The sequence below is a fragment of the Alternaria triticimaculans genome (assembly GCF_023758025.1).
Source record: "Alternaria triticimaculans strain BMP 0046 chromosome Unknown scaffold_1, whole genome shotgun sequence".
Taxonomy (NCBI): Eukaryota; Fungi; Ascomycota; class Dothideomycetes; order Pleosporales; family Pleosporaceae; genus Alternaria; species Alternaria triticimaculans.
In genome coordinates, this window is record NW_026055958.1 from 563,745 (window position 1) to 587,706 (window position 23,962).

The 23,962-nt window shown below is 53.4% G+C and overlaps 12 protein-coding genes across 12 annotated transcripts; 7 read left to right on the plus strand and 5 right to left on the minus strand.

Moving 5' to 3' along the window:
* Positions 1-360: 360 nt before the first annotated feature.
* On the plus strand, positions 361-2,339 carry J4E78_000201 (uncharacterized protein; the record flags this gene model as incomplete). Its single annotated transcript, XM_049360867.1, has 2 exons — positions 361-779; positions 827-2,339. 2 exons carry the CDS (start codon positions 361-363, stop codon positions 2,337-2,339), a joined length of 1,932 nt encoding a protein of 643 aa, XP_049226150.1.
* A 542-nt stretch (positions 2,340-2,881) lies between these two features.
* J4E78_000202 (uncharacterized protein) lies at positions 2,882-3,554 on the plus strand (the record flags this gene model as incomplete). The annotated part of the gene is made up of 2 exons (XM_049360868.1): positions 2,882-2,888; positions 2,980-3,554. 2 exons carry the CDS (start codon positions 2,882-2,884, stop codon positions 3,552-3,554), a joined length of 582 nt encoding a protein of 193 aa, XP_049226151.1.
* Positions 3,555-3,997: 443 nt separating this feature from the next.
* J4E78_000203 (uncharacterized protein) lies at positions 3,998-4,748 on the minus strand (the record flags this gene model as incomplete). The annotated part of the gene is made up of 2 exons (XM_049360869.1): positions 3,998-4,470; positions 4,526-4,748. 2 exons carry the CDS (start codon positions 4,746-4,748, stop codon positions 3,998-4,000), a joined length of 696 nt encoding a protein of 231 aa, XP_049226152.1.
* A 670-nt stretch (positions 4,749-5,418) lies between these two features.
* On the minus strand, positions 5,419-9,142 carry J4E78_000204 (uncharacterized protein; the record flags this gene model as incomplete). The annotated part of the gene is made up of 4 exons (XM_049360870.1): positions 5,419-5,488; positions 5,541-6,690; positions 6,739-9,052; positions 9,101-9,142. The coding sequence occupies 4 exons, from the start codon at positions 9,140-9,142 to the stop codon at positions 5,419-5,421; spliced, it is 3,576 nt and encodes a 1,191-aa protein (XP_049226153.1).
* A 640-nt stretch (positions 9,143-9,782) lies between these two features.
* On the plus strand, positions 9,783-10,371 carry J4E78_000205 (uncharacterized protein; the record flags this gene model as incomplete). The annotated part of the gene is made up of 4 exons (XM_049360871.1): positions 9,783-9,787; positions 9,860-9,903; positions 9,953-10,088; positions 10,290-10,371. The coding sequence occupies 4 exons, from the start codon at positions 9,783-9,785 to the stop codon at positions 10,369-10,371; spliced, it is 267 nt and encodes an 88-aa protein (XP_049226154.1).
* A 246-nt stretch (positions 10,372-10,617) lies between these two features.
* Positions 10,618-11,586, minus strand: PRE6 (Proteasome subunit alpha type-4; the record flags this gene model as incomplete). The annotated part of the gene is made up of 4 exons (XM_049360872.1): positions 10,618-10,960; positions 11,009-11,396; positions 11,448-11,507; positions 11,556-11,586. 4 exons carry the CDS (start codon positions 11,584-11,586, stop codon positions 10,618-10,620), a joined length of 822 nt encoding a protein of 273 aa, XP_049226155.1.
* Positions 11,587-11,788: 202 nt separating this feature from the next.
* Positions 11,789-13,677, plus strand: J4E78_000207 (uncharacterized protein; the record flags this gene model as incomplete). Its single annotated transcript, XM_049360873.1, has 5 exons — positions 11,789-11,954; positions 12,004-12,067; positions 12,117-13,050; positions 13,098-13,592; positions 13,645-13,677. The coding sequence occupies 5 exons, from the start codon at positions 11,789-11,791 to the stop codon at positions 13,675-13,677; spliced, it is 1,692 nt and encodes a 563-aa protein (XP_049226156.1).
* Positions 13,678-13,732: 55 nt separating this feature from the next.
* Positions 13,733-14,773, minus strand: J4E78_000208 (uncharacterized protein; the record flags this gene model as incomplete). Its single annotated transcript, XM_049360874.1, has 1 exon — positions 13,733-14,773. The coding sequence occupies one exon, from the start codon at positions 14,771-14,773 to the stop codon at positions 13,733-13,735; it is 1,041 nt and encodes a 346-aa protein (XP_049226157.1).
* Positions 14,774-15,497: 724 nt separating this feature from the next.
* J4E78_000209 (uncharacterized protein) lies at positions 15,498-17,558 on the plus strand (the record flags this gene model as incomplete). The annotated part of the gene is made up of 2 exons (XM_049360875.1): positions 15,498-15,584; positions 15,684-17,558. The coding sequence occupies 2 exons, from the start codon at positions 15,498-15,500 to the stop codon at positions 17,556-17,558; spliced, it is 1,962 nt and encodes a 653-aa protein (XP_049226158.1).
* Positions 17,559-18,142: 584 nt separating this feature from the next.
* Positions 18,143-19,474, plus strand: J4E78_000210 (uncharacterized protein; the record flags this gene model as incomplete). The annotated part of the gene is made up of 1 exon (XM_049360876.1): positions 18,143-19,474. The coding sequence occupies one exon, from the start codon at positions 18,143-18,145 to the stop codon at positions 19,472-19,474; it is 1,332 nt and encodes a 443-aa protein (XP_049226159.1).
* An 864-nt stretch (positions 19,475-20,338) lies between these two features.
* J4E78_000211 (uncharacterized protein) lies at positions 20,339-21,889 on the minus strand (the record flags this gene model as incomplete). Its single annotated transcript, XM_049360877.1, has 2 exons — positions 20,339-21,748; positions 21,800-21,889. 2 exons carry the CDS (start codon positions 21,887-21,889, stop codon positions 20,339-20,341), a joined length of 1,500 nt encoding a protein of 499 aa, XP_049226160.1.
* A 268-nt stretch (positions 21,890-22,157) lies between these two features.
* On the plus strand, positions 22,158-23,451 carry FAL1 (RNA helicase; the record flags this gene model as incomplete). The annotated part of the gene is made up of 3 exons (XM_049360878.1): positions 22,158-22,443; positions 22,491-23,345; positions 23,393-23,451. 3 exons carry the CDS (start codon positions 22,158-22,160, stop codon positions 23,449-23,451), a joined length of 1,200 nt encoding a protein of 399 aa, XP_049226161.1.
* Between the last annotated feature and the right edge of the window lie 511 nt (positions 23,452-23,962).

The window sequence follows — 23,962 nt, forward strand, 5'->3', positions numbered from 1 at the left end:
GAATACTATTATGGCGTATTTGGTAACAAGACAATATTTGAGCTTTTCAACTGTGATGTGTGATGAATGCGACAGGAAAGATCGAGTCATCGCGATGATCAGCCCGTACCAAGATCAGGTTATATTATGAGTCAAAGGTGCATTCTATGCTTGTTAGTGTGTCATCTTGATCTATATAACACTCGCTACTAAACTGTCGATGCACAGAAAAGACAGTCCTATACTCCGCAGTGACTCGTACCTGCCAAGCTCGGCGATAAGGCGCCGCCCCGCGTCATCAGTCCACCCCACCACGTCTTTTTCCCAACCCCAAGGACTGTCCGACGACAACACCACACGCGCACCATACCCACCGCCAACATGGACGCGCAAATCGCCGAATGGCAACAACGCTCCGAGGCCCTCAAGCCCCTCAACCTCAAGCAAATCGAGCCCCACCTCCTCGAACTCGACGCCCACCTCACCCTCCGCTCCCACATTGTCGGCTACACCCTCTCCGACGCCGACACCATAGTATGGAAGACGATTCGCGAGAACCGCGTTGCGCACGCCTTCATCAAGCAGGATCTCATGAAGAACCTGTGTCGCTGGTTTAGGTATATCGAGGAGGCGTATCCCCAGAGTGTGGTTGTTGTTAGTGGGGGACAGGGTAAGAAGGAGGATGGGAAGGCGAAGGGAAAGAAGGAGGGGGGCAAGAATGATGATGCGAATTATGATATTGGGTTGCAGGATGTGGGTGATGGGTCGGGGATTGTTACTAGGTTTCCGCCTGAGCCTTCGTAGGTTACTCTCTCAATCATGCGAACGACTTCTAACTGTATCGCAGAGGTTACCTCCACATCGGTCACGCCAAGGCAGCGCTGCTCAACGACTATTTCGCGCACGAGAAGTACAAGGGCAAACTCATCCTACGTTTCGACGATACAAACCCCACAAAGGAGAAGCAAGAGTTCCAAGATGCTATCGTCGAGGACTGCGCGCTTCTCGGCATCAAGCCAGACCAGGTCTCATACACCAGTGATTGGTTCGACCAGCTGTACGAGAGCTGTGTGCAGGCGATCAAGGATGGACTGGCATATGCAGACGACACAGTACAGGAGAAGATGCGCGACGAGCGCATGAACGGTGTCGCTAGCGCTCGCCGTGATGCCAGCGTTGAAGACAACCTTGCGCACTTCGAGGAGATGAAGAAGGGCAACGAGGAGGGCCTGAAGTGGTGCATCCGCGCAAAGATGTCGGTTGACGACCCAAACAAGGCCATGCGCGACCCTGTCATCTACCGCTGCAACCCCCAGGCGCATCACCGCACCGGCGAGAAGTGGAAGATCTACCCTACCTACGACTTCTGCTGCCCCATCGTCGACTCGCTTGAGGGCGTTACCCACGCTCTACGCACGACCGAATACAACGACCGCGACGCACAGTACCAATGGTTCATCAAGAACCTCAAACTGCGCAAGGTGCACAACTGGGGTTTCGCGCGTCTAAACTTTGTCCGCACGGTGCTGTCCAAGCGTAAACTCACCAAGATCGTTGAGGCCGGTATCGTTGCGGGCTGGGACGACCCGCGCATGCCAACTGTCCGCGGTGTCCGTCGCCATGGTGCCGTCATCCCAGCTCTCCGCGAATTCATCCTCAAGCAAGGTCCTTCCAAGAACATTGTCAACCAGGACTGGTTCGCGTTCTGGGCAACTAACAAGAAGCACATTGAGCCTACTGCTGCCCGTTACACTGCGATTGACGATTCTGGTCGCGTTCCTGTCACCATCATTGGCGCGCGCGAGGGCGTCATCTCCGAGGACAAGCCGAAACACGCCAAGTACGATCTTGGTAACAAGAAGATCGTCTTCAGCTCCTCCGTCATCATGGAGCAAGCCGACGCGCAGTCTTTCGCCCAAGACGAGGAGATCACACTGATGAACTGGGGTAACGCCATTGTGCGCAAGATCAGCCACTCCATCAACCCCCTCGAGATGGCCAAGCACGGCCTGAAGACTGTCACCGGCCTCGAGCTCGAATTGCACCTTCAGGGAGATGTCAAGAAGACGTCCAAGAAGGTTACTTGGTTGAGCAAGGATCAAGATCTTGTACCTGTTGAGCTTGTCGACTACGACTATCTCATCACAAAGGACAAGCTGGAGCCTGATGACAACCTCGACGACTTCCTCAACAAGGAAACTGAGACGAGGACCAAAGCTATGGCTGACTGCAATGTTGCCGAGCTCAAGGTTGATGATATCGTACAATTTGACCGGAAGGGCTTCTTCCGCATTGACCGCGCTTTTGCGCATGGCGAGGCCGTCGTTGCGTTCCAGATTCCTACTGGTAAGAGCAAATAGATCTTGCTCTTAGACTTTGCGCATCAGGTATGCTGTGATAGTATAGAAGTGGTACCAGTGCAGTGCACTCTATTACATCCAGAATCAAGAAGGACTAGAGTCAAAGCTCTCATGTGCCACTTCCACTTCTCAATTCTTTCATTTAACAAATGTTCTTTTGGGCTGCCTCATATGCACAATCAAATGAGGAAGTTGAGTCCTTCCTGACACCTTCGTTCTAGTTGTGATTCGCTTCTGCTTCTTTCATGGCCGAATGGAGGCCACAGCTTCCAGGTTGCCATGCATTCCAAACTAAAGCATTGCTCCTTCCCTCGTCAGAAATTTTCACCTTCACTTTCCTCGCTCACTGTTCATCGTAGCTCCTGCAGACTTCCTAAAATCTCCTCACCTTGCTGGCTCGAAGTTTCTTCTCCTTCTCTTCTACATCTCCATCGCGGCTACCTTCAAATTCACGGCGCATCTTCCATTCAGCAATTGCCCTCACACGACGCCACCCGAGGAGTCACCATGAGGTTCTTCGTTCCTGTTGTCCTCCTGGCAGCATGCAGCGTGCTCACTGCTACTGCTGCACCAGCGGTCGGGATGGGAGAAAGTGAGTAGTGCCGCCCAACGCGACGAAAGCTCTTGCTAACAACTACAGCCACCGGTTTAGCACTCGGCAAAGACGATTCCATCACCCTCAACCTAGGCCACAACGGCATCAACGTCGGCGACAGCAAGACCCTCTATCACGACGTCAACAAGGCCCTCGAAGAGCTCTGTTCCGAAACCTATTGCCTCGACAGGCCCGCTTCATTCTCCGTCTCGGTCGTAGAGTCCACCTCGCGTCCCCCGTACCAGAGGCGCCGCGTCAAGGCGACAATCAGCCTCACCGTCCTGATGGCCGACTGGGGCGGCCGCGCCGATGTCCGCAAGGTCTTGAGCAACACCATCGCCGCAGCCTTCGAGCGCGGTACCTTCGACCCGAAGAACTGCTACATGAACCGCATCAAGGGCGACAAGATTGAGCATTTTCGCGACTGCATGACGACGGACTATGCGGAGGTGCTTTTGTCGAATGGATACAATATGAACGTCTTGTTTGAGGGGCCGCATAGTTCGGTGAAGGCGCTGAATTATGACTGTAAGAGGGAGGTTGATGATATGGATTCGTTCTTGAAGAATGACTTGCCGTGGAAGCCGAAGGGTGCTGATGTCAATTGTATGCCGAAGTAGATGCGGGGGCGATATATGATGGGATAGAGAGGGGTATGTAGGATAGAGACGAGGATTCACCCCGGAAAAGGCGAGGGCATGGTGGATTACAGGTGATCTCGTTGGATGTCCAATGGGTAAGGATGATATTGCCTAAGACTTTCAGGGTTCTCATAGGATCGCGAAGTCGTACTGTAGTATGAAGGTAGTAATGAAGCTTCACATTTAATTAACCGAGAGGTTGTTCAAGGGTATCAGGTTGATTCATGTACCGTATCTAGATCTTTTTTAGGCTCGTGACTCTTGTCACGGCCACCACCCACCCACCCGACGACATCATGTCGTCATACACAAATCGTTAGCACAAGCCGCCAAACCACCAAAATTGTGTCTGATAAGGCATTGTCAAGCGCAACATGCTTCAGCGTGATCATAGCTCTTCGAGCCGCAAGCCAAGTGTGGATTTACTTGGAGTTCGACCCACCGCCCTCCTTCCTCCCCTGCGTCCCCTCCTTAGTAACCTCATCGGGCTCGCCCTCTTGCAACTTCTTCTGCCTCTCCTCCTCACGCTTCCTCTCATGCTCCCTGACCATATCGGGCGGGCTATCCTCAATAAGATCGGAATCACCACTCAGTCCACTCCACTTAGGCAGACCATCCGGGATATCCATAACGCGCTGGCCGTAGAACATGTGGCAGCGGGGCTTGAAGTACGCCTTGTCCTCGTCGGTCTTGAGATGCACAAGCGAGGGGAAGAGCAGGATCATGTTGCGGCCCTCGTCCATGATGGGCGAGTGGCAGTAGGAGCAGCGCACTTTGCAGGGAAGCTTATGCTCGATAGATTTGTCGGTTGGGTCGTACCATTCTAGGTCGTGGTGGCCGTTGGTGAAGTTGATGTCGTCTTTGTGGAAGATGGCGGCCCATTGGAAGGGTGCGGCTGAGGGGTGGGTGTTAGTACAGATGCTTCATGTGATGAGGTATGAGAGGCTTACCGTGTTGTGTCTGGCAAGTGGTGCAATGGCACAGCTTGCTGTCTAGAGGCTCCCTTCGGCTGAGCTGGTACTGGACCTTTCCGCAATGGCAGTTGGCCTCGTACTTGACGTCAAAGTCCTCGTTCTTCTCGTGGACGCGGTAAGGGGGACGCTGCTTCCACTCAGACTTGCCGGTCGTCTCCTGACCGCGGCTCTGGTCCTTCTTAACCTGTTCCTTGTCCATTCTGAAGGCGGATTGAGAGAAAGCGGGATACTGTCGCGTGAGGTGTGAAGCAACTAGTCGGGCACGGGGTACAGCTCTTGAAGTCGTTAGAAGTGGTAGCCGACGGAATGCAATTGAAGCTGCGGACATGAATAGAGAATTGGAGGGGATGTGGTGGTGTTACGTGGGTGGTTTTGATGTTTGCTTGCCGTCATCATCGATGCTTTATTTGGGGAGGCGCGTTGATCTGACGTCACCATGACCACAATTCCGCTACGCGACAACGCGTGCTCTAGATTCCTTATCCCCATTGTGGGCATCGATCGTCAAAAAGAATACGCCCACGCGCCTTTCCGTCAGCGAAAACGCTCAGATATGGAGCCCAGATTTCGCCTTCCAATGCTATGCTTTTGCTACACAATCCCATTCGTCAATTCCTCCCCTAGTGTCCCACTCTCCCGCACTTCATCGCGATCGATCTTGCATCGCGGGTTGCTATGAGCCGTAGCCCATGACCCTGACATCGTTGGTAGCCGTGCATCTGGCGGTAGCCATCGTGTTTCGCCATGTTTGATCTACTAATGATGGGTTTTCAGCTACCGCATCCCCAAAAGCCGGTTGAAGCTGGCATTGCGCTAACGCTCGGAGTGGTTCCGTGCCTAGCGTTCCACAACGCCTCATCGCAAGTAGCTTAGGCTCCTTTCAGTAGCTTTTGAGCTTCTTTGCTGGACAGACCGAAGACATTAATTAGGTAGTCGAGTCTGCCGACGTTGTTAGTACAAGCATTTCGGTCGATTGATCATCTTCACTCACTTGATGTCTCCTGCTATCCGCCTGCGCACAGCCTCGAACTCAACTTCAGCTTTGTCTCTTGTCGCATCCTGCCTCTTCGAATTAATCGTCTTGACACGCAGCTTGAATTTTCCGCTGACAGGACGGTGATCCGATACTTTGATGGTGTCGTGTCGCCGGTATTCCAACTGCTTGATCCTACCCAAGCCGCGGTACAACAGCCGATCACACCATGCAGGTGATCGCTGCTTCTCAGAAGTATCATAGTTGTCGGTCCCCACGTCATACTTGTAAGTCGGAGCAAAGTTGATCGGCATCTCAGTGAACGCCCTCAAGCGGAAACCAGGATTGCGCTTGCGGGACAGAAGCAGCTGATCACGTTCGAGAAGCTTCGCCAAGTTGCCTTGCTGCACAGCAGCAACAACAGTATTACGAGGCATCGCGTCGATGCGGTAATTCAGATCGCCGTTCAAGATACAGATCTCGTGATCCAGAATCATGGAACCATCACCACCTCCAACAAAGTAGTTTGCGCATGAAGTTGGGGAGCGGTTCTTTGGTAATGGTGCGTTCTCCATGATTGCGGCTGCGTCGTTATTGCGATGTACTGTTTGCGTCTGACCAGCTGCAAGGTGGCAGTTGATAAAGCACAGCGATGAATCGTCGATGAAGAAGCGCACAACGAGTGCACCCTTGTTGCCAACACGACCGCTGAAGCCAAGCTTGATTTCAGCTGCGCATACGTCGCGGATGTTGGCCCGTTCCGAAGCCTTTACAAACACACAGGTGAACAGACCGACGAGGTTGGCCGTATGCAGGAGTACGTAGTTCTGTTTTGGACTGTACTCGTCCAGGACGCGAACAAGATGGTCTCGCCACGCTCGATATTGATGTGACATGTGCTCGCTCTCTGATGTCTCTTTGTGCTTCTTTCTTTTGAAGATACTCTTGGCCGTGATCTTCTTGTCTTCCAGATCAACCAGTTCCTGGAAGCCAAACACAAGGATATCAGGCGGATTCTCGGGCTCGAGTATTTCCCGGAAGAAGTTGCGATCTTGCTCTGTATTGCGTAGATTTGCGGGTTTGACGGCGCCGGCGTTCCATGTCATGACTCGCGCCGAGAGTTCTCTGAATTCGCAGTACTCCCCATCACGTTGTTGCATTAAATTTTCTGCAAATTGTCAGCATGGCACCACCTCATACACACCGTACAACTTACCGAGCCAATCTTCCTTCATCATACCATCCCAGACGCGCAGCATTGTGTCTGTGCCAAGGGACGCAACCTGGAACCTATCGAGTTTCCAGATGCTCGTACGATCCGCCAAGATGCCCGCTATCGGCTTGTCATGTGCCTTCCAATCCTTCAACACCTTCCAGGGTGTCGACTTGGTGTCGTACACGTATATCATTCCAGTACTGTAGCCAGCCCAAAGGACGTCACCAACACCGACCAGGGAACTGATTTTGTACACACTGACATTCACAATTCCAAGACATTCGAAGCTCTTCTTGGAGTATATTGTAACTTTCCCGTCTGCGTGTCCGAAGTACATGCGGTCGGGCTGACTGCTGATGATAGCACCGGAGGTTACGTCTCCGACATTGAGCTGAGATAACGAACCCTGGGTTAATTGCTGGAAATGGTTGTTATCCGACGTGCGGGCATAGACGCGGATGTCTTTCGTCGTAGCTACCCATAATTGCGAGCCTGATATGATAGAAAAGGTGCTTCCACGGGGAATACGGTAGGTAAGTGGGGTCTGCTGTAGGGACGGGCATCCAAACTCGTCAGCTGGCCAGATGTGCAGTACGCCATCCTCGTCAAGAGACCACATTTCTGCAGCATAGCGGAAGATCTTAACAATGACACTCCTAGCGTGTGCGTTACTCTTAGTGTGCACTACACTTTGCGTGGGGATGTCAATCTCATGCATTTCGCCCGTGTTCGTTCCTAGCCATAATCGCTTGCCTTCGTCTTCCACATCTTTCGCTGGTCTGAATGCAATCGCTGTGGCTTTGACTGTGTCGCCATGAGCTAAACTCATGAGCAGTCGCCCGTTCAGAACGTTCCAAACGTTTGTCACGTATCCGGTTGTACATATGTAATCGCCACAAATTGCAAAGAGCTTGGTCTCGTAGCCGGTGGGGATACCGGCTATACCGTCTGGAAACACTGGTGGTCTCCGATTCGCTTGTGAGGAATCTGGGTAGTCTGTTAAAGCAGTCGTCGGTTGCTTGTCTGCGCCCGTATCTTCTTCATCCGAGTCATAAGTATACGGCTGTGATAGCTGCGATGCCTGCGCAGTAATCGGCTGTGACGGTCTTCTCATTTCCCCCGAGTTCCGTGGAGGCGGTGGTTTCGGAGGTTCTAACGCTTTTCCGGGACTAGCGGATATGGCACCAGTTGTGTTGGTCCGCCGAGGAGGCGGCATGAACTTGTTGTTCGCTTCTTGCACCATTTGCCCAGGACGGGTTTGATCGAAAGATCGTCGGACTGGCAAATCAGGAGGAGGTGCTCTTTGTAGTTGTACACTCTTCCGCAGATCGAAATTGTCCTTCTCTCGTCGCGTAGGTAACGATGGGCGGTCTTCCGGCATGTCAGTCGGTGATGGTGGCGGCATCGTCTTCTTCAAGGCCTGCTTTCCTACTGGCCGGGGGTCCGCGAATGGGTGGTTCTCGGCGACTGCGTTAGATGCGGGAGGAGCTGCGAAATAACCATTGTTGCCTCCAGTCATCTTTGGTTTCGAGAAGCCCGGGATGACTGGTGGAGAAGATTCGCCCTTGACGCTCTCTCCACTACTACTAGGTGGTGTACTGAATGGAGAAATATCTGCAGCGTCTGATGTGGCTTCGGGCGCCAGGCCTGTACGAGCTGGCAAATCCACAGAAATCGACTTTGGTGGTATCTTTGGTTTACCCGCTCGGTTCACAGGCGGCGGTACGGGAGGCGCAGAGGATACCGGTCGATCACCCTTTCGCGGGTCATTGGCGGGGCCATTGCCTGTGTGGGCTGGAAATGTAGGTTTCGCGTCCGTAGCGGGGGTGCCATTGCGACTGGGCATTTTGAAGAATCTCTTTCCGGCAGACACTGCTGAGGGCGAATCCAGCGCGGCGTGCTGGGCAGGTCGCTCGGGCTGCGGCGAGAGTATGGGAGAAGCGGAGGACTTGGGCGGTGATCTTGGTGACTGGACCGTAACCTTTGGCGGGGACCTTGTTGGTGACCTGGGCGGAGAAAAGGCCATCATCGACGTTGGTCTCTGCTTTGTATTGCCCCAGAGCGACCTTCCGAGGGTGTTCGAGCGCGGAGTCACTGTCCCACTCCCACTGTAGTCGGCCACACTGGGCGAGGGTCTCTCAGCATAGTCTCTGGGCATGTCCAAGGATATGCGCCCATCTGTCCTCCTGTTGTCCTCGGGCATAGCAAGGCGATCATTGGGGCCGGGGGAGCGTTGTCGCGGAGTGGCAGGCGCGGCGGGTTTGTTTGTGCTGAGGAGGTTCTCGAACTGGGCGCGGAGGGAAGACACTGGCTTCTGTGCTGGGCGTCAGCAACATCTTCGTGCTGGGAAGGAGCTACTCACTATGGACGAGTCGTCCATGTTCTCCTCCTGCTGGTTGTCCATGATGATTGTGTTGTCGTCAGCCGGCACCGGGAGGTATCCTATAGCTGCGCATCGACCAGTGAGGTCTTCTTCCCATTTGGCGCTTCTTGTGAGGGTGGAAGGGGAGGCTGTCGCTCGCGGACCGTCATGCAGCCAGCGCTACGGAGGCAGGATCCAGAAATAGCCTGTGCAGTAGTGTTTGTGGTAGTGGATACGGTGGCGGTGCGATGTGGTAGAGGCCCGAGTGACTGTAGGGCTCCCTAGCGGAGACGCGTATACTGGCTGCTAAGAATGTTCGGCGACAGGGAAGACGAGCGACAGCGCGGGGGTGCAGGTGTTTCGCAACTGTCGGAACGCAACGGCTATCGCGACTGCTCTCCGTGTGTGTGTACGGTCAGGTGACGTTCCGGTTTGCAGGCGATACCCGTGGACAGAGGCTCTCCTGGGCTGCGTTGGGCGCGGGCGGCTTGGAGCGGTGTTGTCGTGTCTGTCTACTGTCATTCCCCACAGCGCAGCAGCACGGAACCCTGCACACCACCAACGGCAAGGCGATCAGGCACCGGCGAATTATAGACGAGCATACAAAACGCCAAACTAGCCAGCCTGCAGCCGTCAGTCTGTACTTCCATAGCGCCGTAGTCTCCCTTCACCGACACCAGCCATGTGGTAAGCACGCGTTTCTTGTCGCCTCCGAGACTCCCCCGCCATGACCTCCGCGGATGGCTGATGCCCATGTAGCAGACACATCCTCAACGCCCAGGTCTCCATCCGCTCGCCTTGCTGTACGTCGCCCGTGCTGAAATGTATGCGATGAATGCTGAGAAGGGATAGGCAAGAAATGGTTCGACTGCGCGGAATGTCACCAGGAGCAGAGCGACCACCCGCTCCAGCAGACGTTTGATATGGTCTTCATCTGCAAAAAGTGCAAGAAGGCCTTCCGCAAAGATGCCCGCGAATTCGAAGACGCGTAAGAATGGAATGTGTATTTTTCATGTGGCGCTGGCTGATGAGTGGTAGCGATGAGTACTGCCCGCACTGCGACAACCATTTCGTTCTAGAGGCCAAAACTCCCAAGGCCTCGCTGCAGGTCGAGGGCGAGGATGTTCGAAAGGACGCCAGGCACGTCGCATCCCTGGTTAGTGACGTAACATTGCTGACAATTCTGCAGGATGCTCAAGGACGAACGTGTACGAGCCGAAGAGATGCGCACCATATTCGATGTCAAGGAAGCACCGGACAAGTTGGGCTGAACCAGTGGGACACCGCGAAATACAGTACTATGCGTAGCACAAGCTACAAACCCGTAGGGCGGGGGCCCTCACCCAAGAACATCACGCAACGAGCGAGGGGTTGGACGTGGAAAGACACTTCATGGTGTGCTAGATTGCCATTTATGAGCACTAGCTGGTCGTATCTGCATTATACAGAATCATAAAGTCTATCACCCGACGCCACTGCTGTTCATGCCTTTTCGCCATCAGTCGTTAACCATGCCTCTATGCGCCACCAGATCCTGAGCCCTCAGCTGGGGTCTGGCGGGTGAGAATAGCGGCCTGGCCTGTACCGGGCTGCCGTCCAGGCCTCCTGTTCGCCGCCTCTTCCTGCTTCTCTGTGTTGATGTTCTCCACGTATTTCTCAATGTCCTCGACGGGCAACATCTCGATGGGCTTTCCGGGTGCCATGATGGCAATCTCGATGTTCTTCGCGCCAGTCTGCACCACCTCCAATAGTGACTTGACCGTCAACTTGATTGTCTCTTCCCGGTCCATCCCTTCCTTGTGGTTACGTTCGAGGAACTCGCGGACTGTCTTGCTCGATCGGCCAATCGCATTTGCTTTCCTGGGTAATATTAGCACAGAGAAGTCTGACTTTGTGTATGTAACCTACCATGCTGAGTAGATACCAGAAGGCTCGGTCTGGTACAAGCGCGGGGTCTTGTCATTAGGGTCGAAGCCGACTATCAGTGTGCTGATACCGAATGGTCGGACACCACCGCTCTGAGTGTACCTCTGCTGCACACCTGCAACGTACTTGGTGATGTACTCTATCGATACGGGGTCTTCGACTGTGAGGCGATGTGATTGTGCTTCGAGGCGGGCCTTGTCGACAAGGATACGGGCGTCGGCGTTCAGTCCAGCGAAGGCGAGGGCAACGTGGGTGTCGACGAGGCAGATCTTGGAGGGTGTGATGCGCGTATCTTGCAGCTTCATTGCGGATCGCTTCTCGCAGCCGAGTACTACTATGTCCGAGCCCTTAACACCAACGGCGCATGTTCCTGGGGCGAATGAGCATCTGACGTTTGCTTTCTCCTTCATGTACTACGCACCTCGCTTGACTGCTTCGAGCGCATATTCGACCTGGAAGACGTGACCGTCAGGACTGAAGACTGGCGGAGTTAGCTAGGCCCGCATCTCCAAGTGGTGGTTGTTTGTACCGGAGAGAGCTCGATCGTAGCCGGACGCCATTGTGAAAGTGGATGTATGGTAATCTGTAGGCTCCTCGTTGTTTTCTTGTATACGGCGACGATGGCTAAGAAAAAGCGGCTGGGCAAAGAGGTACGGCTGTTGTCAAGTTGCTCGCGGAGCTCCAGAGCTGTCCGCGTCGCTGCTCCCGCCTAAACTACGCCAAGGCGTCTGGCCCGTGCTTACCCTGTCGAATTAGGTCATCATGGTAGATATTCGTGAAGGCGACTTGATTATTTCCGCCGCCCGTCGCATTTCTTCTCCGGTCAATTGGGATGGCTTCTTCAGCGCGCTTGGTCTCGTCACTGCGACGAACTGCACTCTCTTCTCGCGCCGCATCACGCTATCAATATTTGCGACCAACAAGTCAAGTGCGATGGACGGGTAGTACGTCAGCGACTTCGGAGCCTCACCAGCCAGACGAAAATGGCGGAGTGAAAGGCCCGACCGCGTCGTCAAAATCCATCAAGTTCACTTCCGAGTCGTATGTGTTGAGGTTTAGATTTTTTGAGGGATTTGCTAACGCTACGCAGATACCCGCATCTTCAAAGAGACTCCAAGTTCGCCAAAGTCAGCGAGGAGCATGTAAAATATTTTCGAGACCTTCTGGGTTCCGATTCGGCCATCATAGATGGTGTGTCGAAAGATGCATCAGATGATATTGAAGCGTTCAACAGCGACTGGATGCGCAAGTTCCGCGGCCATACCAAACTAGTCTTGAAGCCCAGTTCCACGGAAGAAGTCAGCAAGATCCTCAAATACTGCAATGACAACATGCTCGCCGTAGTACCCCAGGGCGGTAACACTGGACTTGTCGGTGGCTCCGTGCCTGTGTTTGACGAGATTGTGATCAACATGCAGAGGATGAACGAAATCAGGTCCTTTGACGAAGTGTCTGGTATCCTCGTCGCTGATGCTGGCGTGATCTTAGAGAACGCCGACAACTTCCTTGCGGAAAAGAGCCACATCTTCCCATTGGATCTCGGTGCTAAGGGCTCTGCTTACATTGGTGGCAATGTCGCGACAAATGCCGGTGGTCTGCGTCTCTTGCGGTACGGTAGCTTCCACGGAAACGTCCTAGGCATTGAGGCAGTCCTTCCGGATGGTACCATTGTAGATGACCTTTCGACGCTTCGGAAAAACAACACTGGTTACGACCTGAAGCAACTGTTCATCGGCGGAGAAGGTACCATCGGCATCATCACCAAGGTCTCGATTATCTGCCCGAGAAGGTCACCCGCCGTCAACGTCGCGTACTTTGGACTAGAAAGCTACGAGCAGGTCCAGAAGGCGTACATTGAGGCGAAAGGGCACCTATCTGAGATCCTGTCAGCCTTTGAGCTGATGGACGGTCGCACACAAAAGCTGGTCAACAGGGTCACCGGTAAGAAGATGCCTCTAGAGGGCGAACATCCTTTTTACTGCTTGATTGAGACCAGCGGGTCTAACGCCGAGCATGACAGCGAGGTAAGCGATTTCGTGGTACAAACGGAACTGGCCACTAACCTGTCTAGAAATTGCAAGCATTCCTTGAACATGTGATGGAGACCGAAGTGGTCTCCGATGGTGTTCTCGCCGAAAACCAAACTCAGATTCAAGAGCTCTGGTCATGGCGCGAAGGCATCACCGAGTGCCTTGGTCATGATGGAGGTGTCTACAAGTATGACTTATCGATCCCCATCGCTGAGCTCTACGATCTGGTCAACGAGACACGCGATCGCTTGACAGAGGCTGGGCTGCTTGGCAACGACTCCTCGCACCCCGTAGTTGACGTCGTTGGATACGGTCACATGGGTGATGCCAATCTGCACCTCAACATTCCAGTCAGGAAGTTTGACAAGGCTGTAGAGAAGAAGCTCGAGCCTTTCGTTTATGAGTGGGTACAAAAGCGTAATGGCAGCATCAGTGCTGAGCACGGCTTGGGAGTAACGAAGAAGCCATATATTGGATACAGTAAGAGCGAAACCATGATCAAGCTGATGAAGCAAATCAAGGATCTATACGACCCTGTAAGTGACTACCCAAGGTTAATTTGTTTCCATCATGTGCTGACTACGACAGAACGGCATCATGAACCCGTACAAGTACATATAGAGAGACACTGCGGCATATCCTGTAGACCATTCATATACACATCTTTACCTCCGTTTCACATCTTGCTCTTCCCTTTCCCCAGCAGCTTAACCGCATTACCCTGATAGATCGCATCTCTCTCCTTCTCTCCAAACAAACTCTCCAGCCCATCCTTCATCCTCTCTGCAAACGCCTTCACAAACTGCGTCTGCGTAAAAGGAAAATCACTCCCATACAACAACCTCTCATACGAGATTTCGAACCCTTCAACAAACGCCTTCAACTGCCCCTGCCCCCCACTCTCTCCATCAAACACAAACCCCGCGAGATCAAAGTAAAACTGCGTATCGAGCTGCTTCCGCACCGTCGAAGCGTTCAACACCCTCCCGCCTGGCACCACGTTGGAGAACTGGATGAACCGCGTCATAAGTGGCGGTAACGCACCACCAGAATGTGGGATGATGAACTTGATGTTCGGACACCGGTCCACCGTCCCCGTGCTAAAGAGATTAACAACTGCCCTGGCAGTATCGAAAAAGAACTCAAATATAGGCACGGGGTATTGCTCGCCAAATGGAAGGGCGTCTGTCGTCTGAACCGGTTCACCAGCACTCCTAACGCAAGGTTTAGTCGGATGAATGAAAACCGTCGCACCGATCTCGTTCAACTTATCAAACACCGCGTTCATCGCTCCATCCCCCAAATAAACCCCATGGTAGTTCGTTAGTAAGCCAAAGCCCTCGACGCCTTCCTCGACACACTTCCCTATCTCCGTCAAACTCGCGTCAACATCCGGCAACGGCAGTGCAGCCCAAACACCAAACTTCTCGGGATCTTGCTCCTTGAGAGATGCAGCGTAGGCGTTGCATTGCCGTGTTAGATCGACTGCTAATCCCGGATTGCGCAGGTCGATGTTTGTTCCCGGACTGGAGATGGAGAGGATGGATTTGGAGACGTTGGCTGTTTCCATCATTTCAAGGTGTTGGGGTGGAGACCAGGAAGGGATCGCGGGCATGCCGTCGGGATGGGAGTGCCCGTTTTCGGCGAGAGCGGTGCGGTAGAAGGGTGGGAGGAAGTGCGAGTGGACGTCTATTCTTTGGGGGAGGGGGTGTGTCATGTTGGCTGTGGTTGTGGTTGTGAGTGCTAGGAGGATGATTAGACCGGGGATGGATGGGAGCATTGTGATGGTACCTTTCTGAAATGGGAATGATGGAAAGATCAGATTAGGTGTTTTTACAGCGAGTCGATTTGTGTCCCTACTGGACTTTTCGCTCTTGTCAGAAGTAACGAATGCTATGGTTACTTATGCAATGCAATGCGCGGCACCTGCATCAAGTGATCCATTGACATCCGGCACCCCGCTCCGATGGTTGCACTTACAGAGCGAGAGCACGTTGGTCATTGTGCAACTCGTTCAGTAAGGACCTGTAGATAGGCACTGCGCCTCTATTATGTGTGATCATGTTGCGCCCACAAATTAGTCCAGCAATTGCAAGCTTGGGGACTGGATGGCTGCTGCATTTGGACGAGACTTTCCGTCCCAACGCAGGGTGTGGTAATCAACATGATAGCAGCTGCTCTTAGTACCTAGGTAGTCCATTCGAAACTATGACTTTCACCGCACGATAGATTACCCATTATATCGTTGCGTCAGAGCTTCTGAATGTTAAGTGTGGCACGCATGCGCCGATAAAGGATAATGATCCTGGCCGTCGATCGCGTGCCCCACCCGCGCCTTCCAGATGAGCGGCGGGTCAACTTTTTGTTTCCATCACTCGTAGCCATGACACAACGTCGTCCGCCACACCACCTTTCCCTCTACCCTCAGTCGCGCCTTCACGATGGAGCGGATTACGGATAAGATCAATGCGCTGCCCGATGGCGCCAACTACTTCTCGCTCGAGTTCTTCCCGCCCAAGACGGCCATGGTGAGTCTGCCCCGCTCGCACGCGACGAATGTGGAGGGCCGCAGTTTGGATGGGGAGTGAACATCGCGAAAGAAGAATTGGTCGTTAATGGCTCTCTAGGGATTTGCGAACCTCCAAACACGATTAGAGCGCATGTCGCAGGCTCTCCGACCTCTCTTCGTTACCGTCACCTGGGGTGCCGGCGGATCAACAGCCACCAAGTCGCTCGAACTCGCAGAGATATGCCAGCGCCAATTAGGCCTCACAACATGTCTACATCTTACGTGCACGAATATGAACCGCCAGCTCATCGACGACGCGCTCGAACAGGCAAAGGTGTTGGGCATACGGAACATCCTGGCGCTGAGGGGTGACGCGCCCCGGAGCGACGAGTACAGGGATGAGGGAACACCACCGGAACAAGACTCAAACAAGGACTTCACGTGGGCGATTGACCTGGTAAAATACATCCGGAAAGAGTACGGAGACTATTTCTGCATCGGTGTCGCTGCCTATCCAGAAGGTCACTCGGATCAGAGCCATCCCAAAGACCAAGACCCGCTGCACGACCTGCCATACCTGATTGAGAAGACCAAGGCTGGCGCAGATTTCATCATGACTCAGCTCTTCTACGATGTTGAGGCGTATGACAAGTTCGAGAAGATGCTGAGGGAGCACGAGAGCGGAGTGTTCAAGACGATACCGATCATACCGGGGCTGATGCCAATACAATCCTACAAGATCTTGCTCAGGACGACAAAACTATCGCATGCGAAGCTACCGTCGGATATGCTGAAGCGATTGGACGCGGTAAAGAGCGACGATGAAATGGTGAAGCAAGTTGGCGTCAAAATTATGGACGAAATGGTGGAACACATAAAGGCGCGGCCAGATACTTGCAGGAGAGGTTTCCATTTCTACACGCTGAATCTGGAGAAAGCCGTGTCGCACATCGTGGAAGACACTCACCTCATACCATCGACTATCGAAGACGACGACGATGTCATTGTCGAGACCACGCCCGCCATCAACCTTGAGCCACCACCAAACGGCATAATGCCGCGCAGGCGGCGATCATCTGCTGTCAACTCTGGCCCCCACAACAGAGTGATAATATCACACCCGTCCGCGGCCAAGTCAAGCAATCACTCGTATGAAGCTACGGAGGAGGAAGCTGGTGTACCAAGGGGTCCGATCAACACCCGGGCGAACACACTGGCAATCTCAGAGGGCGAAGGCTCATTGGGTCGCGAAGCCACTTGGGACGATTTTCCTAACGGTCGTTGGGGTGATGCACGTTCGCCTGCCTTCGGTGAAATTGATGGCTACGGTCCAACCCTCCACGTCTCGACACCGCAAGCTCTCAAGCTCTGGGGCCACCCAGTCGAGAAGGATGACATCTCAAAACTCTTCCGCCGCCACATCGAAGGAGACCTCGAGGCCATACCATGGAGCGAACAAAGTCTATCTCCCGAGACCCTGACCATCAGCAAGCAGCTACTCGCCCTCAACGCAAAGGGCTGGTGGACAGTCGCCTCGCAACCTGCCGTCAATGGCGTCAAATCCACCGATGCTATCTTCGGCTGGGGCCCCAAGAACGGCTACGTCTTCCAAAAACCTTTTGTCGAGTTCTTCATTCCCGCCTCCGAATTCGCCATTCTCAAACCTAAGCTCGACGCCCATGAGCAAGTCACTTACTTCGCCGGTAACGCCGCCGGAGAGTTTGAAGCTAGTCAAGAAGATGGAGTAAACCCTGTTACTTGGGGTACGTTTGCGGGCAAAGAAATTGTTACGCCTACTATCATTGAGGCTGTCAGTTTCAGGAGTTGGCTTGACGAGGCGTTTAGTATCTTCAGGGAGTGGCAGAGGATTTACCCGCCGAGGAGTGCGAGTAGCACACTACTTGGAAAGCTGAGGCAAGATTATTGGCTTGTTAATGTTATTTGGGGCGATTTTGTCAATGGAGAGGGGTTGTGGGAGTTTTTGGAACAGTAGCTCGTATTGTAGATGTACGTATGGGAACCTTTTGAAGCCTAGGTAACGTGAGCACATTTCAGTCTCTCCATTTGTCGTTCTTTCCCTGTTCAGATCCCTGATAGTGCTTAGCGACACCAGCCCTCAGAGGTCTGCATGCACCAGGGCGGCGTAGTTACGCGCCCGCCAATCGTTCCTTCATGCGTCGAAATATGCAAGGCTGCAACGCCACTTCCCTGACATGGAGGTAAACCTGCACTGGGAGAGAAGCATCCCGACCCCGCTTTGCAAGGCTTCATCAACACGTGTCTATCCACCCCGTTCTACTTCTCTTCCCAAGGTCATCCCGCACTACTACACTACTTCGGTTGCCACCAACCTCGCTTTTATTGCGGCACCAAGCAATGTCTTATAACAACTCCTCAAACTCAAACTCTCTTCGAGTTCCAACCGCTGGAAGAATCAAAAAGATCAGACGGAAGGGGCCCGTTTCGCGACATAAGTCCCCGCGCTCGCGGCCGCAAGATTCGGACTCGGACGACACTCACATAGGAGGCGATGAAGGTCTGGGACGCTTAACGTTGGGGTCCAATGACGACGACGAAATGAAAGATGACGATAATAACGATGACGAAAAGCCAAGCCTACAACCAGCCGCCGTCGCTTGGAACCGCATGTCCAATGGTCAATCTCATGTCGAGTGGGCACGCGAAGATGTACGTCCGTTCTCTATAGGCCAGAGACTGGGTAAAGGCGGTGTCGGAGTCGTTCATGAGACACACATTGGTGGTGTGTCAGTGGCCTTGAAACTCACCTCCACGCGTCGAATGGATCCTCAGATCCTAAACGAGATCAAGATTCTTGGTCGAATGTCACAGAATCGCCACCGTCACGTTGTGGAACTAATTGGGTCTTACGTGCACGAGCAGCAAAGAGGTGGCTATGAGATTGGCATGTTGATCTGGCCAGTCGCTCACACAGATCTTGCGGCGCTACTTCACGATGTTAACGTTCTGTGGCAACACTACGAAAATGATTTGACTGACGATGACGATGACGTCCTGCAACAGCCATCAAGCTCAGTAGTGGAGAAAGTTCGTACGGCAATGGAGCCACTTCTCCCCTTCGGCTATCAGAATAAGCACTATCGTTATCGCAATCTTGGCCACGAGGTCCAGTCAATTATGTACGCAGTGTGCGAAAATCGTCTAAGGCACAGTTTGGGCTGCATAGCCAATGCTGTTGCCTATCTCCACACAAACCGGATCCGCCACAAGGATCTCAAACCTTCCCAGATACTCCTCTCACCTCAAGGTCTCTGGCTCACCGATTTCGGTTGGTCTGCAGACATGTCCGAGCATAGTACCAGCGTTACCAGTGGCGGTGATCAGATTACTGCTAAGTACCAAGCACCGGAACGAGCGAACCGACAGCCCTGCGGACGGTCAGAGGATATCTTCTCTTTAGGATGCATATATCTTGAGATCGCCTACTGCATGGCTCGATTCGGTCAAGATATCCCACGGCCTTGGCTGCAGAAAGGGTGGTCATTCCAGGCGAACCTAAACCAGGTGCAAGAGTGGATGAAGCCCTTGGGTAGACCCAGCTGGTTCGCGGATCCCAAATCTGACAGTCGTCTTGTTGCCGTGCTCATTACCGAGTTGCCAGTGCTTCTGAAGCCAATGCTGGCAGCTGCTAGCAACGATCGCCCCTCTATCCAAGATATCGTAGACTCGCTTTCCACGCCTTTCGTCGAATCGATTGGGGCTACGTTTACCGGCGAGTGTTGTGCACCGCTCATGCGCATCGAAAATTCATCAGAAGAGTCGATGTCCGAGGATTCGGACAACGAAATAGGAGACACTATCGCAGTCATGCCGTATAGCCAAGTGTCCGACGTTATCGCAGTCATGCCGCGTGAAAAAGCACAATCTTGATGACCGGGCCAAGCCAAAACCAGGCCTTAGTCTTAGGCAAAGGGGCATTCTATTTTTGTTCCTGGGAAAGCGACGGCTAGGCGTCAAATGAGGCATCACAGTTGCTTTGTCTAAACTCTCGGTCCAGTCATGATCACGTTAGGTATGAGTCGCTGAACCTTCGCCGGGCTACCGGTGAGCACTGAAGACCCGGCACGGGCTGGAACAGCGGCACGGTGTTCAAACCCTAAAGATAGCGATCTCCAGCAATAGAGAAACACCAATTCTTTCCATCGTGAGTGGATGGACAGTGTATCTGTTGGTTTGGCCACATCACCCGAATTGTAGGGCTTAGTAGCAAAGAGGGAGGAATCGCCGAAGACTAGAGCAGATCCGCGTTCACTGCGACCAAGGGTAGACTGACGTGTGGAAGGTCGGATTGGAACAGCGATGTCGTATCGACGCACTATTTCATTTAGACTACAATCTTAGTAGTTTAGCCGCATGCATGAGAACCCCCTAATTTACATAACTTTCACATACACTCCCCTCCATACGTAGAGGCATGCTTGTAAACGCAACTCCGTAACGCCAGGCATGCATGATTTTATGGCTTATTGACTCTTCGAGGTGAAAAGTAGGTGCCAAACACGAGAACAATGCTCGGATGAAGAACGAGAAAACGGTGTAGTAGCACCGATGAACAAAAGCAACGCTGTATGACTTACAATGACAGTCCTCAATCCAGATTAGCTTCGCCATCTGGTAGCGTTCTCTGTTTGAAGATACCAGAATCGAAGGATTCATCCGGCAAGAAGGATCCAAGGGGCTTTTTTTTCAAATGACAACGTGAAAGCGGCGTACATGCCGAAGCAATCTGACCGCTCACAACATGCCCGCGGCAGCCAAGTCGCGGTAGACCTTCTCGGGCATGACGTTGCCTTCGTTATCCTCCATCTCGACAACGTTCTCAGCAAGCAATTTCTGTTTCTTCTGGTCCTTCTGGATCTTGCGCCACAGCTCCTCAGCCTCCTGTATGCTTGTAATCTCTCGGAAGAGGGTGGTATTGGTAATGCCGAGACACTTGAGACCGTGGATGTGGCGGGGTTCGTTGAAGTGCTTGTCGAATGCGCGCCTGCCCATGTATACGAAGTTTCCGCAGATTTCGCAGGGGAATTCGACGCCCAAGCCGTGGAGCTTGTACAGCCAGAAGGGGATGGGCTTGCCGTCCCAGGCGAGTGGCAGCTTGAGCGGGTTGTAGATCTTGTCTTCGCTGTCGGATTCGTTGTCCTCCTTTTCTCCGCCGTTCTCGGGCTGCTCTGCGTACAGTTGCTCCAGCTCTTGTTGTCGCTCACGCTCGGTCATGCCCTGCTTTCGCTCGACGTTGACCTTGGTGTCGCCGCGCTCCGTCTGCATGGCTGCAGCGAGCTTCCGTATCCTGAACTCGCGCTCAGCGACTGCTCGCTCCTTGAAGCGTTGCAGGTCTGAGGAAGCACCGTTCGACTGCTTCTCAGCATCCTGCGCGCCGTTCTGGCTCTCTTGTAGCGCCTTCTTGTGTTTCTTGCCTGACAAATGTGCTTCGTAAACAGTCTCTTTCGAGAAGCCTTTCTTGCAGGCTGAGCACCAGATGCCCTCACCCTGCGCCTCACCGTTGACCGGTGCAGACGCCGTGGACTTTTTCTCCCAGCCTGGAACTGCGTCTTTCTCCCATGCCTCCTCGAACTCTTTGTCGAAGCTAGTGAAGAGCTTATCCAGGTTCTCTAGCGGCTTTGTCCGTCGCATGAAGCTCTCGAGGTAATCTTGTAGAGCTTTCAGGTAATGAAAGTAGGCCTCTGATTTCTTCTGTTCGCGCCGGATGTTGCATTGCGGAGGGGTGAAGATATCGAACTTGTCGAGGTACTCCAGATAGGTCAGACGGCGCGCGTTTTGCTGAACGGGAAGGTTGAGGTACTGCTCGTGCAGAGTCGTCAGGTCGAAGAAGCGACCAAAACCCTCCTCGCCGGTGAACATGGAGTCGATGGCTGCGATGGATGCCGTGTGGTCTTCGGGTGAGCGTTTCTTGTAGGCCTTCTCCAGGTTCTCGACAGGCTCGTTCGGGTATCGGCTGTGGAAGTCCTTGATGGATGCGATCTCCTTCATGAAGGACTCCATGGGGTCGCCGTGGGTGAGACCGCGCACCTCGTCCTCCTTCTTGCTGTCCTCATCCTGGTAGATCTTCAGTAGGCGGCTCGACTGGCTCTCGATCTGCTCCAGGAATCGCGCAATGTCGTGGTCACGTGCAAGGCGATCGCGAATCTGATGAGAGGTTAGCATGCAGTTCGCGACAGACGCGAGGGTAATGCCTACATGCGGGGGGTCTTCTAGGAGTCGCTCGGCAGCGGCGTCCTCGAGGCGCTCGAGGTCCTCGTGGAGTTGGCGCTGATCTTCCAAAAGCATGCTTGCGGTCGCCTAGAGTAACTATGAGTCTTGGTATAGCAGCGGTTCGGTAGTGGATGTGCAGACCTTTGCGGCGGTGACGATGTCGAGCTGGTGGTGGAGCCTGTCGCGGCGACATAAATCGCAGAACGCGCTAGTCAACGGGGCTAGCGCGCCGAGGCTCCGGCCCTCCGCAAAGCTGAGGCGCAACTGCTCCAAACTTTCTTGCACGTCGCGAACGACTCGAAACCTACCAATCACCAATACCAACCCCGGCTTCACATTCAAGATGGCGGACGGAATCGACCGAAATGCGGACGACAAGATCGAGTTCTCCACCTCCAAGGAGGTCACGGTCGCGCCTACCTTCGAGGCCATGCACCTGAAGGAGAACTTGCTACGCGGTATCTACGCCTACGGATACGAGTCGCCCTCAGCTGTGCAGTCGCGTGCTATTGTCCAAATCTGCAAGGGTCGCGACACCATCGCTCAGGCGCAGTCCGGAACAGGAAAGACCGCGACTTTCTCCATCTCCATCCTCCAGGTCATCGACACGGCTGTGCGCGAGACACAGGGTACGTCATATCAGATTGGAAGTGTTGACTATGCTAATCAGAGGTAGCACTCGTACTATCACCCACTCGCGAACTTGCAACCCAAATCCAGCAGGTTATCATGGGTCTCGGCGATTACATGAACGTGCAATGCCACCCTTGCGTCGGAGGAACAAACGTCGGCGAGGACATCCGCAAGCTCGACTATGGTCAGCACGTTGTCTCTGGAACCCCAGGACGTGTAGCCGACATGATTCGCCGCCGCAACCTCCGCACACGCAACATCAAGATGCTCGTTCTAGATGAAGCCGACGAGCTCCTCAACCGAGGTTTCCGCGAGCAAATCTACGATGTCTACCGCTACCTCCCGCCTGCCACCCAAGTTGTTGTCGTTTCAGCCACCCTCCCATACGATGTGCTCGAGATGACAACTAAGTTCATGACGGACCCCGTGCGCATTCTGGTTAAGCGCGACGAATTGACGCTAGAGGGCCTCAAGCAATACTTCATCGCTATCGAGAAGGAAGAGTGGAAATTCGACACCCTGTGCGATCTCTACGACACACTCACCATCACACAAGCAGTTATCTTCTGCAACACGCGCCGCAAGGTTGATTGGTTGACAGACAAGATGCGCGACGCCAACTTCACTGTATCCTCTATGCACGGAGAGATGCCGCAGAAGGAGCGAGACAGCATTATGGCCGACTTCCGTCAGGCTAACTCTCGCGTGCTCATCTCGACCGATGTGTGGGCGCGTGGCATTGACGTGCAACAAGTGTCGCTCGTCATCAACTACGATCTGCCATCGAACCGTGAGAACTACATCCACAGGATTGGTCGAAGTGGACGATTCGGACGCAAGGGTGTAGCCATCAACTTTGTCACTCAAGATGACGTCCGCATCCTCCGTGACATTGAGTGTAAGTACCATTCAGCTTTTTCTTCAGACATCCGCTAATCTTTATAGTGTACTACTCTACCCAGATCGACGAAATGCCCATGAACGTTGCGGACCTCCTCGCGTAGATTCTCGAGCGAAACGTAGATGCATTGCATGCGATTGAATATAAGGCACAGCAGAGATTCACGCTCACCGTACTGAGGTCACAGAGACTCTCATTCAAGGGACACGCCCGCTTCGGCGGCGAATTGGAAGTGGAGGAAGGGGCTCTTTAGCCGAACAGTAAGCCTACCTCTGTCGCAAGGCTTCTGTCATCTGGCTAACTTTGCGACTCTGACCAGAACGAAATTGTAATCAATACCCATAACGTACTCACAATTTATGAGACCGATGACCAGCCGATAAATTGTGGTGGCGGTACCTCCAAGATCAGATCTGGTTCCGATCATCGCTATCGTGATACAATGATTGGCAGTTCGCGATATATTCATGACACACGGTTCCGATCACATACTCCTTAAAATTCAACAAATGTTCTTCTGCCACGTCACGACATATCCGCAATTCTACAAGGAAGGAAATCTGGTGAGTTCAAGCCCCTTGGCAGCTGGGCCCGCAATCTCAATACAAGATCTC